Genomic DNA, 14,473 nt, shown 5'->3' on the forward strand with positions numbered 1-14,473 from the left:
ATCACAGAAAAAGAATAAAAACAACGGGTTGTTTTTTTTTTTTCCATTACTACAATGGAAATTCCTATAACTTATTTTTTCCCTTTTTTATCAACAACAACAACAACAAAAAAAAAAAAAAAAGTTACCCCAAAAAGAATCATCTTTTTTAAACATATTTAAACACACATTTCAATTCAAGCATGAAAAGAAATCTCTCAAAATTTGCAATTTTTTTTCAAGTACACTTTTATATTAAACTGTTTACACATAAGCGAATTGTTCATACATCTACATGTCTTCTCATGATCCTCTTCCCTCTCCTGTTTGTCACTGTATGTGAACTCCTGAAGATATGTCGTGGACGTGGGGAGGATTCATAATTTAACACAATATACCCTTTGCATGATTTCTAAAGTGGTATAACATACCCTTGGCATTATTCTTATTATCATCAGCTCCTTATAGAGATTCCTCCAATGTGTAGCGAACGAGTTTCCCTTTTTTTTTTTTTTTTTTTTTTACATTCCCTTCACCAAGGTCTAAAAATTATAAACCTGTGAACTCAAGTGAAGAAATTTTTTGTTTCTTCGTGCAAATTGTACGAGTATCCATGTAGACAGTGAATTTTTTTTCATTTTTTTCATTTTTTTCATTTTTTTCATTTTTTTATTTTTTTTATTTTTTGTTTTTCCCTTTTTGCCAAGTTGGACAAGTTGCCTGGGTTAAGCAGCTCCTCGCAAACAGTGTTCATTGTTCATACATAAACAGACCCGATAAATATAAACATATAGAGAAGAAACGCACGTACATGCACACTGCACCTCAAAACGATGAAATATTTTCTGGATAAAATAAAAGAGGCGTTGTGCAAGCGGAGACAGAAAAATGGAACACGTGTCTGTAAAAAGGGGATGTTGTGCATTGGTCAGAAAAGAAAATCAAAATGGATCCGAAGGTGATGACTCAGCTGTTAATTCAGGTCATAAGCCAGCTGCTGATTCAGGTGATCACCCAGAGGGACACGCTAGACGACATAACACAAAACTGATGAGCACACAAAATGAAGAAAATTGCACTAAAAGTGTCAATTGCAACGGAACCAATTTAAACATATCCATAGAGAACGTCCAAAGGAATGAAATCAGACATTTCTATTTGAGTAGGGCTAACAATTTCGTGAATGATGATGGGTTGCAGTGCAAAATTATATTAGCTGTTCATTGTAGCGAAGAAAATGTTGTCTTTTACTTATTTTGTATTTCTCCATTTCAAACGTAAACCTACATGCCCTTGAGATAATAATCATTTATGTAAAAAAATAAATCAACAAATGAGATACAGTAGTAAAAAAAAAAAAATAAAAAATAAAGAATTTGTCTTACTTAATGATAAGATGTGTGACAATTCTCACAGAAAACGCAAAAATATCCGAGCCTTTACAAATGTAAAAGTAGATATAAAAACTGAAGAAAATAAACACACACGTGAATATGCAAATCAAAATTTTTGCATTCAAGAATTATTCACAGACAATGTGCTTTATGTCATTGAATATAAACTCTGGTCAGATTATCATAACTCTTTTTTGCATGACAATTATGCTTCCTCCAAAAGCTCTGCATGCTGAATATTCTCTGTATATTTAAGTAGAACAATATAGAAAAAAAAAAAATTCTAAATTATTAAACACATGCAAGCAGTTCCAACAGTTATAAAGGCTAGTCGCAACGATAACAGTATTTGATGAGAACCTCTTTTACATGGATCCTTGAGCGGTTCTCGGTTCAACCAGAAGCGAACTCATTAAAATGTAAAAAAAAAAAAAAAAAAAATAATACATTGACATACAGTAAGGTGCATTTTCACACAACATGCCCATTTTCTACACTTCTAAAAATGTACGCAGGGTAGAGGGGAGTAATCACTTTAAATCGGATTTGTCTCCAATAATTTTTTTTTTTTTTTTTTTTTTTTTTTTAAAATGGTAAACGATTGGGTGTGGGTAAAATAATGTAATTCATAAATCATAACTCGTAATTCATATTTCATAGCGAGTGATATATTGTAAAAAAAAAAATGTGCAAATAGTCCAATATATAGACAAAAAAGCATGTGAATTTTACGCGCTAGTCTTGGCCATAGCATCCATTATGCTACTTCCTCTGAGCGTACTCTAGGAGAGATATTTGCAATACTATTAGGTGTGTATATATATATATATATATATATATATATGCATGTAGATGCATGTACTTTTATATGTGCATGTACACCCCCGCATGAGGTGCTAATCATTTTTGATAAAGAAGTGCATATCCAAGTCCTTCGACAAGTCTACACAAAACACGTCATCATCATCGGCAGTGTCGACAACATCGATGCCATTCGCTCCACCAGCGTGATGGATCAAAAGCGGGCTCCTATTACTACTATTGCCATTGCCATTAGCGCTACCACTACCATTGCCACTACCATTGCCACTACCATTGCCACTACCATTGCCACTACCATTGCCACTACCATTGCCACTACCATTGCCACTACCATTGCCACTATTGCTAATATTATTATTCACTCCAAAGTCGTAAAAACATGCACTACTCAGCGGATCATAGGAAGAGAAGTTGTTGCCCTCCATAATGCTTCTCACGACATCATTTTCTAAACTTTTTTCAAATCCATCATTTAGAAACACAGAGGTTAAAAAATTCTTTGCATCGTTTCTTAAAAAGTTCATTGCACCTCTGTTTGGATTCACATTAGATGAAACCACACTACTTCCAATTCTACTTGCATTCTCACCAGATTTGTCATTTCCCATAAATTCTTCTCTAGTGGGTTCATAATTTACTTGATTCCATTTCAAGGAGTTCCAATGAGGACATCTCTCGTTAAAGTACTCTTCATTTGAATAACTCAAATTAACTTGTTCTATATTGGACACTTCTGCATCTTTGGTTCTCGGGCTTTGACCATTCTTCTCTCTTACATTATTTTCCACACACTCATGAGGGCATATGTCATGTATTATACCTTCATAATTGTTATGATTCGTGTAAATTCTCTCCTTAGACATGTCATAATAAATATCTTTATTTCGAATATGTCTTTCTCCTCTTTCATTTTTTATAAAATTTTTTTCCTTTCTTTTCAAAATGTTGTTATTCCTTTGGTTTCGAATTTCTCTTTTTGTATCATTTATAAACATTGCTCCTTCATCATAGTCCATCAAGTGACACTCGTCTTTGTCAATACAATTGTAATTTGTGAAAAATATATTATCGATTCCCATTTCTGAGTAATTCATTGGAATATTCACAATATTGAAATCATAAACACTGTCCTCCTTTATTGGCTCATATGATAACGTACAATCTTCCTCCATTCGCTTCTCTTCATCGTTCTGAGATTCATATGAAATTAAATTTTTTGAAATTTTTTTCTTAAGCCAATTGCATCTATTTTCTTCCTGTACTACCATGTTCTTGTAAAATGGGTTGTTCATTCGTTCTTTTTCATTTCTTAAAAAATTGTCTACATTTTCCTTCTTATAGAAATTCATAAAATATGTTTCTCTTTCATTTGGAAAAACAAAGATATTCCCTTCTGGTGAATCTTCTAACATTTCTTTCATATGAGAATTTTCACTTAATGCTGATTTACCTAAGAGGCTAGAAAATAAATGTTCATCACCTTTGGTGATTTTCTCATCGTTAAAAGGTTCATTAGAGTCGTAATTTTTACAATTTTTGTTATTTACCATATGATTCTCATCATTATTTTCTACCCTGTTTGCGCAGCTTGACAATTCCTCTTCCTTCTTTTCTTTGTTATGCAAAATGGAATTCTTGCTCCTACTCAAGTTACTGCTCCTACTCAAGTTACTGCTCCTACTCAAGTTACTGCTCCTACTCAAGTTACTGCTCCTACTCAGATTATTGCTCCCACTCAAAATATGGCTCCCACTCAAATTATTGCTACTACTGAAGATGTTCTTTTCTCCTCCTTGATGATTTTCATAAAGATATACATCTCCATAGTCACCATCATAATTTGTGAATCTTATTAATTCTTCCTCCTTCCCCACATCTTCTCTCTTGCTTAATCTATATCCTGTGTAAAGATTCCTATTTGCTTCACGATTAAGAAAAGGGTATCCCTTATACTCATCACATATCCTGAACCTCTCAAAGCTATCCATATGTGAATCCGCTCCAATACCTCTTCTTCTACACTCGACACGTGTTTCTCCAATGTTCTCTTCACATTTATAACCTCTTCTGTTGAAATGTCTTACCCTACTAGAGATGTTCCCATGATCCACCTCTTCCTCCAGGAGATCGATTCGTTTGGAAATTACACTCTTCTTCATCTCAGACGATGCTGTAATTTCTTTATCACACCCTTCGTTAGCAGATTTGCGTAGCAACTGCGTATGGTATACGTCCTTCCTTCCCCCACTTCCACTCGCACCACTTCCATCCCCGCTGCTGACAGTGCTACTCTCAGCAGAGTTAACCATTGTACATCCTTTTCCCTTGCTGGTACATACAGGCTCTATAATCCTCTGATTCAATCGATAAACGGAATTGCCAACAGTCCTTTCAGTAATATGATGCTGATCACTACTACTATAGCTTTCTCCTTTCCTGTTTCCCACTATGGGGTTCTCAGTTTTTAAAAAAACCTTTTTCGATTTCCCCTTCACATAACTGCTGTTCATCAGTTTCTTCATATCACCATTATTTTGTTTAAAAAAGGTAGGTAAGTTATATTTATTAAATTGTGTGTCCTTTTCTGAATCGACATAGTCATTCAGGTTATTCCCATCCTTTGCCCATTCTGCACCGTTTTCCCATTCTGCACCGTTTTCCCATTCTGCACCGTTTTCCCATTCTGCACCGTTTTCCCATTCTGCACCGTTTTCCCATTCTGCACCGTTTTCCCATTCTGCACCATTTTCCAATCCTGCACCATTTTCCAATCCTGCACCATTTTCCAATCCTGCACGGTTCGACTCGTTCACATCATCCGACACACCACAACCATTCGCATTGTTCCCTCCGATTGCATCTCCCTCGATACATTCATCTTTTGTCTGAAACCTTTCCAAAAGGGAATATCCATTCCTTTCATGCATTTCCTCAATGTACTTTAACAAATTCTGGTTCCTACTCCCACAGTCGCCACGACACACTCCCCTTTCTCCCGTTCTCCCTCCTACTGCTTCTGCCCCTTCATCTGCTTCTATCCCCTCTTCTGCTTCTATCCCCTCTTCTGCTTCTATCCCCTCTTCTGCTTCTATCCCCTCTTCTGCTTCTATCCCCTCTTCTGCTTCTATCCCCTCTTCTGCTTCTATCCCCTCTTCTGCTTCTATCCCCTCTTCTGCTTCTATCCCCTCTTCTGCTCCTAGTTTGCTTCTGCTTTGGAAGCATGGTGGCCCATTTATGTACTCATTCATATTCTCAAAGTATATCTCATCAAAATTATGTACACACATATCCACGGTGTTACTACTCCCATACTGCGTGTTACTACAGCAATGCATGTCGCTTCCATATGGAGCCAATCCCTCCTCCGGCTCCTCTTCCCTGGAACTTCTCTTATTATTACCACTATCCCCATCGTTATTATCTACCTCTTCGTCAAACAAAATGCTTCTTACTAGCTTAGGATACAATTCAGATAAGCAAGGAATTATTCGCTTTTCCATATGCCCAGTCTTTCCGTTTCCGCTTCTTTTACTTTCTGTTTTGTGCAATGTAGTTCTGAGATTTGCATTAACTCCTTCTAAGTATGGCATAACTTCCAAATCTGAGCAGCGCTTGACACCCACAACAATGTCCTTTTTCATCCCTCCATTTTTTCCTACGATGCTTTCATCGATTCCCCTTTTCTCGTCCACAAGTCCTACATTCTCTAGGACTGTTTTCCTCTCGTTTTTTGTACTTTTCCCATTTTCTTGATTTGTATTAACGTTAAATTTTATATTCTTACTACACTTGTTGACAACAATGTTAGACATGCATTTCGATTGCATGTCCACATGTGTATCATTAAGGTTCCACTTACTTTTTTCACTTGCACTGTTGTATATTTTATAACCCTTGCAAGAACTTCTCTTTTCCTCGTTTCTGCCAATTTTATCATCAGTCCTTTGTGCCAATTCATCTAGTTTATTCCCAGTACAATAAAAACTGTCATTCCTCCTTTCTAAGCATAAATTTATTTCGTAAGGACTAACCAATGTATCATTCTCTTCATCGTCTAGCTTCTTCCTGTTTAATAATGCACTACATCTAGTTCCATCCTCTTTGCCTTTCTTTCTTTCTCCATTTCTGAAATCATCACTATTAAGTATGTCCTCATCCTCATGTATAAAATGAGAATTTTTTCTATTATATGACGTCATCATATGTGCAATATTGTTTTTCTCTTCTTTCTGCTGTAATTCTGTAGGATATTTTCCTAAGACGATCTTGAACTGTTTCTCATCCATGAGAATATTTCCATTCTTGTTAATGTTACTATTTCTGTTTTCTCTCCAGTTTTCGCTTCCGCCTTCTCTTCCGCCTTCTCTTCCATCTTCTCGTCTCGTTCCATCCATCTCACTGATTCCTCTGTTTGGACACGTACCAAACTCCCAGTAGGTACTATTCCTAATGTTCAAATGATCCTCATTATATATCATTCCATTCAATTTATCACATCTACTTTCCTCCTTTTGCACTGCATTATCACTGAGAAGCAAATTTTCCGAATCACATGAACTCATAAACATACGTTCAGCAAACTTTGTTGCATATTTTCCTTCTCCCTTGCCATCTAATATGATCAAGCCTCTTTTGTCAGTAGGGATAATGGGGGATGCAATTTCTTCATCCGTACTAGCCAATTTTCTCATGATTCTATAGTTTTTAGAATCTTCACCAATAACATGATGATTATGGACATCTAAATCTTGATTGCAATTTCTATACTTTTCTTCCATCTCAGTACCATTATGGGATAATATGGAATGCAAATTAAATGGTGGAGTTATATTGTTCCTTATGGATTCCTTTGAACAGTTTTCATGATGGTCATATCTATTTTGCATATAATTCATTCTTTCAAATTTTCCATGTATAAAATAATCCTTTTTATCATTCCGATTAAGCAATGGTTCATCATATTGATGGTAAAAATTTTGGTTGTTCTTCAAGTTCATATTTATTGTGCATAACTTAGTATACTTTAATTTTCTACCATTCATAAAATCTTCATTGTTTTTACCCTCCTTACGATATGTGGGATTGTTCACAATGTTACTTAAAAATGTATTACAAGAGGAATTTTTTATCAAATTCGCTCTATTCATATTTTTCATTGGGTTATTTCTTCTACTGTTATTCCTCATCCCTATATCTATATTCTTCTTAGAAAAATTAGATGAATTCGAACTATTGTCGTTAAAATTTATATTTACATTCCATCCATTGTTCCTTTTCTGCTGAGTCACGTGTTCTATCTCTTCCCCATTACGTATTGTACAAACACCCATATTTTGATAGATTCCCAATTCTCCGTTTGGATGACCACCAACTTCACCATTTCCAGAACTCATATTTACTTCTTCTGAGATTCCTTTTGTTTTATTCAACACGCATAATCCATCTGAATTCATAGGATCTAGACAATTGCTTAGTCTCGAAAAATCCATTTCATCATTATTCATACTGTCTTCATTGTCGTAAAATTGCACAAGTTTTGTGTTTATGTCATTTATGGAGTGTGCAAATCTGCATTGATTTCCCTTTATGCATCTACCTGTGTAAGGAAATAGGAAAGGGGGATAGGAAGGGAGAAAAAAAAAATAGTGTATACTTGATATTTCGATCAATACTTATGGAAAATGGTGCAAATAGTTAACTGTAGCTTTGACAATCAATGAGCAACATGTAACGTGTATGAATTACAAATGCAATAGTATAAAAAGATGAATCAAATTCCATTCAACGGAAGAAACAAAGTATCACACCCCTTGGAAAGAGTAAAAAAATAAAATAATGTAGGAATAAAAAACAAAAAAGAAAATGCACTATTTTAACCTTCTCTATGCAGCTGACATATGGCTGGTTTTCCCACCTCCCTCAGTTCGTTCACAGAATGTGCATATATGCAATCATGATCCGTACATTTTCCTAACAAGGTGAAAAAAATGAAAAATCGAAAAATAAATATGAAGTCTGTCGTATGAAGCATATTCCAAGACGCCTTTTGTCGCATGGTCCATACATATAACACGAAATCTATATACTCATTAGGATACTTGTATATATTCACATGAAAAGTGAAAAAAAAAAAAAAAAAAAAAAAAAGAAGAAGAAGGAGAAGAGAATAATACCTAATATGTAACTTTTGCACAATTTCGTTTTTCTCATGTCTGGTTTTATTCTTAACTCGCTTATGTCATGAGCAAATGTGCAATTTTCTCCTCTATCACATTTATTTATTAGTGCATATTTGCACATTTGAATTTTATATATCCTAACGGAAAGAAGAAGAAGAAAAAAAAAAAAAAAAAAAAAAAAAATCAGACGATGCTTTTTAAAAAATTGCCTAAACACATTGCGGTTGTTTTGTAAGCACAAGCTATTTTGGGACACAACAGATGACATAGTTTTATGTCGTTACTATTTTATTTTACATTTTATAGCTTATATTTTATGCTATATTTTATGCCATAATTTTATGCTATATTTTATGCCATAATTTTATGCTATATTTTATGCCATAATTTTATGCTATATTTTATGCCATAATTTAATGCTATATTTTTCTCTTTTTTTTCCTACTTGAAACGATGCATTTTTATTTTCTTGTTCACATAAATTTTTTGGGGGTTGGGTAAAAAAAAAAAAAAAAATTGATAATACTGATAAAGTTGGTAATACTGACAAAGTTGATAATACTTGTAAAATTGGTAATGCTTGTAAAATTGGTAATACTTGTAAAATTGGTAATACTTGTAAAATTGATAAAATTGATCTAGAGTGATAAACGCATGCAGAGCTAGGTGCGATGAGATGCTTTTTCGTACGAACAATGGATAATTTCGTTATATTTTTTTTTTTTTTTTTTTTATGTTCTTGCCACTCCTAATTTATGAATTGATTTTTCTCCTACTTCTGTCGTTCCCCTTGTCTTATGATCAACGTGACAAATGTGTAAAGATAACAATTTAAAAAAAAAAATATAAAAAGGACTGTGTGCATGCACATGCATGAAAAAAAAAAAAAAAAAATAATAATAAATCAGCGCTATCAGTGCGCAATAATGGATTACACTTATGAAAAAAAAAAAAAAAAAGAAAATATAGGAAAATGACACAAGATCAGTGATATACATACCATTATTATTTACATGTATGTTTACACTTGATTTAAAAATACAACGAACAATTCATAGTCCGTTGTAATTCGAAAAATTAGGCACAACTAAATAAATTAGAACAAACAAGTTGTCAAAAGATAAACGAAATAATGAAATGAGTAATAAAAAGAATAAAAAAAAATAATGTAAAAAAAAAATAAATTAACTAGATAATAATACGAATAAATAAAGAAATAAATTAAATAAACAAAATAATAATACAAATATATAAAGTAATAAAATAAATAAATGAATGAACGAAAAGGCGAATTCTTGTGATTCTGTTATTTAACAACGTTTAGATGTCTTACGTCTAAATAACGCCATAATAAACAAAAAAACAAAATAAAAAGGAACAAAATAAAAAGGAACAAAATAAAAAGTAACAAAATAAAAAGGAACAAAATAAAAGTAACAAAATAAAAAGTAACAAAATAACAAAATAAAAAAGCAAAAAGTAAAAAATAAAATGAATATGTAGAATAAAACTAAAATAAACAGCCAGGAAGACAACGTAGGAAAAGGAGAAAAATGTGCAACTGTTCTTTCAAATGGTTATGCAAAGGAAGCAAATATAAAAACTTTCAAGCAAACAATCGCAAAATAAGTCATGAATGGAAAAAATTGGGATATACTTTGCACAGAATATATTGTCTGGAAAAGTGAAATCCGTGTGTGTTGTCAAATCACTTGAAATTATTCGTATTTTTTAAAATTTCAATATTCACACATTTATGGATATGCTTATATGCACATATTAATGCATGTGTTTATATATATACATGCATGCTTTCATGAGCTCAAACAGCTTTGTATATATATATATATATATATATATATATAAATTAGAATATAAACAAGTTCTCACTTCTTTGAGTTAATACATGTGAATATTTTAATTTGATCATCTGTTCTAAATAAATAATTCCTTATTTATATCTAAATGTCTTTTGTATATTTCTGTGCATGTAATTTAAAATTTTCTTTTTTTTTATGTACCACTCTTGCTTCTTTTTTTTTTTTTTTTTTTTTTTTTCACATGTACATACAGGTCTTTTTTTTTTTTTTTTTTTTTTATTATTATTATTTAATTATTATTATAATATTTTATTTTTATATGTTTTTTTTTTTTTTTTTTTTTTTTTTTTTTTTTTTTTTTTTTTTTTTTTTTTTTTTTTCCTGTTTCTTCTTTGTTTCAGTTTGTTTTAATTTTTTTGGACAGTAGGCGCTGTTGTACTTCCAACCTTGTAATAAGTAACATATAACAAATAAATGCACATGCAATGTTACAGATATTCGTGTTGTCACATGCACGTAAATATCTACTAGTGTAAAATACGAAAACTGTGGTGTAAATAATTTATGTCAAATTGAGTTCTTTGTAATCAGATAAATACAATGCAAAAGGTAAAATAAAATGCAGATACGGTGTTTAGAATTCTCCAATTATAATGTAATTAAAAAAAAAAAAAAAAAAAAAAAAAATATTACAACTGGAACTTCGTTTTATTACATTATTTTATTTTATTTTTTGATTAACTAAACTTTTAAAATGTAAATGCAAATTTAAATATCATAGGACTGTGAAATAGATAGACATATGTGTACATTTTTATATGAACTAAAAGATTGCGTAAATATATGTGGACATTATTTTTATTAGAGTGTTACATTTATTTAGTTCTTTCGTGTTTATAAAATTTATACTAAAATAAAACTAACATACTTTAAGTAAATGTGTTATGACTGAATGGATATCGCGCCCGTAGGTTGGATGATATACACATGCATATGTGCAAATATAGGTAACTGTTCATGTATATATATTTATGTTTATACGTATATTTATATATATATATATATATATATTTATATACATATTTATATATATATTTGTATACCCATATGCATGTGCATAAGCATATTTAAACATAACCCTGTGCGACCTTTTTTTTTACTACTCATAATTTCTTAATTTCATTTGCAGTATGATGACGCTTCTTCCCCATTTATATATGCACCCTCAGGAGGATCTCAATTTTTATGTAATTTGTGTGTATCTCAATTATGCGCACGTGAAAGTGAGTAAAAGAATGTCATAAAGTATAGATTGCAACAATGAGCTACAACCTAACGGTTGCACTATTGAATTCTCAAATTAAAGAAATTAAATGTTTTGCTTATATTAAATTCCTAAAAAAAATTAAACGCTTAAATAAACTTAAGAAATATTAATAATATGAATTGTGCTTCGTCAAATGATGGATACACAAGTAAGATATACTCCAAAGCGGTAATTATTCCTTTACGTTTGATGCATATACAAAGTGGTGGTAGTGATGGGTTGTGTCAACATGAAAAAAATAAGCAGTGTTATTCTAAAAAGATGTTAATAAATTAAATGTACAAAAATATATAGGATGTTTCTGTTTTCTAAGTGCATGGGGATGAAACAAACAAAAGGCGAAATATGCCACATAGGAAAAATCAAAGAAATGTGTGCTTATTCAGATGTGTATTAAAAAAATTGATTAAACTGAAGGATCACTCTTGTGTGTCAGGTGCAAATCCATTAATAGGTATGTGTAAACATACGAATGATACGTATGCGTGCTTTACACAGGAAATGTCCCTAATTTCACGAGTTCTCGCATTTAAATATGTGCACTTCTCAATGATAAAAAAAAAAAAATAATAATAAAATAAATAATGCTACAAGTGCCTGGTACAACACAGAATATCATAAATTATAGCTAGTGGGGGTAATAAATTCATAAAAGGGAAAGTTAAAAGTAGGTATATTAAAAAAAAAAAAAAGAAAAAAAAAAAAAGAAACACGGAGAAAATTTTGTAATTCTCTTACTCTTGGTTCTAATTTTAATTACAATTAAAATTATATATATATTTTTTTTTTTTTTTTTTTTTCTGTTCAATCAATTATACACTGCAAAACATGTAGAACACACGTTGTGCGCATGTGGGTATGCATATGCATGTAAATGTTTATCTATGTAGATGTGTATTGAGTTCACTTTTCTATTAAGCTTGAACCCTCTGATCACGTGTGCAAGAAATTCGTTAAGTTCTTCATATATCTCATTTACGCAATGAAAAAATGAACGAATAAAAAGGAAGCATGCATTGTATCAAAGTCATACATATAAAAAGCAATTAAATATCAAAGAAAAGGCGACGATTTATTTCGCGCTCCTATATGTACATATACATATATATATTTACACGTGCAGGATAAACGAGTAAAATCATAACTGTAATTGTAAAAAGTTGTAACAGATTGAAAGTATACATGTATATGTGTGTGTGTTACATGTATACAACACGTCCGTGCATACATGCGCTTGAAAGAAAAAATCATTCTTGCGTTTGCGCAGTTGTTTGCGTTCACATGTAAGTTCATTCATTTGTCGATATTTTTCTCATTCGATGTAACAACGTAAAATTCTCTCCTAACAAGCATGTAAGCAAAAAAAAAAATTATGAGATGAAAAAAAAAATAAAAACAGAAATAAAAACAAAAATAAAAACAAAAATAAAAACAAAAATAAATTCAGGAATACATACAGAAATAAAAGTAAAAATCTCAGACTGGTGGAAATAAAGTGCTAAATGGAAAACAATCATAAGTTGCTTTTCTCCTTTCTCATTTTTTTTTTTTTTTTTCTTGCAGCTTTGTTGTTTTTTTCTTTTTTTATAAAATATCTCGAGGGGTACAAAAGGTATATATTTTTTGTTAATTATAAAATTGTTTCATTCATAATAAAGGAGGCCTCTTTTTTTAAAAATTTTTTTTTTTTTCATGAATAAATATAAAGTTGTAGAGTGTTAGTGGTGCGTGCACGGGCATATGTGTTCTCTAACAAACTGAACGCGTGAATATCATCGTTTATTGTGGCAAAAGTAAAAATATATATATATGTAGGTATTCAAATATGTAAGTAAATAAATAAGTGCACCCCTTTGAGTGTAAAAAACCAAACTGATTTTTCGTAAAATCAACAAGTGCCTGTGATGGTACTTAAAATGAGGAAATTTTATTTGAAGCAATTATCTCTCACTCCAGGTGTGCATACTACTTACCTTTTATGATTTAATTATGACCTTTAACTGATCCTATGAAACGTACATATGTATTGAGAAGTTCTTAAGATATGCATACAATAAAATATTCTTTATACAAATATGAGCACTGTTACAAGCATGCACGTATTCACACCTTCCCTTTCATTCGGGAAAATAAAACATGTCACAACATCGGTGATATGTAAAGTGATGGAATTGTGTGGTTCTCATGAACAAGGAGTGTCAAGGGATAAAAACCAACTCATGATGCTGTTGCAAATTAAAAAAAAAAAAAAATAATAAAAAATATCGAAGGAGCCAAGCAAAATATATTATGCATCCACACGTTAAATGATGAAAAAATAAAAAAAAAATAAAATAAAATAATTGTCAATTTGTGTAAGGTCGAATGGAAATTTATGCACAAAAATGTTCGTAATAGTGAAAATAAGTAATATCTGATCTTGTAATATACAAAGCATGTATGTAAGGGAGATAACACACAAGTATATATTGCATGCGCATGCGCGCCATTAAAAAAGCTACAAGGCTTTGTTAAAAAGTATCATAAAATTGGAAAATTTGATATACTAGTGAGAGCACACATAAAAAAAAGATAAACAAGAAAGAAGGGGAGGAAAGTGGGGAAAAAAAAATTCGTAAAATAATATAACATAAAAGTAAAAAAAAAAAAAATTAAAAAATAAAAAAATAAAAAAAAAAAAAAAAAAAAAGCAAATAATAAAATAGGCGTAAACGAGAACAACTTTAAATTAAAACCTGTGCAACTATTTTTCTTATTCTCCCTCTTCTACACCCTGTGCACCATAACATTTTATAAAACGTATTTCTTTAAAAATAGGTTAAAATAAGTAAACAAAAAAATTTATGGAAAAAAGGGCTTGTGAAAAAAAAAAATTTCAGCAAAATATATCTGAGCAACTTATCTGTTCTTTCATTATTAACAAGGATTGTGTTGCAAACAGAATATGAAGTA

General features: G+C 31.2%; 2 protein-coding genes across 2 annotated transcripts; one reads left to right on the forward strand and one right to left on the reverse strand.

The window, feature by feature from the left end:
* Positions 1 to 867: 867 nt before the first annotated feature.
* PGO_060380 (hypothetical protein, conserved) lies at positions 868 to 1,609 on the forward strand (the record flags this gene model as incomplete). Its single annotated transcript, XM_028686682.1, has 2 exons — positions 868 to 1,256; positions 1,318 to 1,609. 2 exons carry the CDS (start codon positions 868 to 870, stop codon positions 1,607 to 1,609), a joined length of 681 nt encoding a protein of 226 aa, XP_028542483.1.
* Positions 1,610 to 2,269: 660 nt separating this feature from the next.
* PGO_060390 (hypothetical protein, conserved) lies at positions 2,270 to 8,495 on the reverse strand (the record flags this gene model as incomplete). Its single annotated transcript, XM_028686683.1, has 3 exons — positions 2,270 to 7,791; positions 8,073 to 8,165; positions 8,369 to 8,495. 3 exons carry the CDS (start codon positions 8,493 to 8,495, stop codon positions 2,270 to 2,272), a joined length of 5,742 nt encoding a protein of 1,913 aa, XP_028542484.1.
* Between the last annotated feature and the right edge of the window lie 5,978 nt (positions 8,496 to 14,473).

This window comes from Plasmodium gonderi (genome assembly GCF_002157705.1).
Source record: "Plasmodium gonderi DNA, contig: Chr06, whole genome shotgun sequence".
Classification (NCBI taxonomy): Eukaryota; Apicomplexa; class Aconoidasida; order Haemosporida; family Plasmodiidae; genus Plasmodium; species Plasmodium gonderi.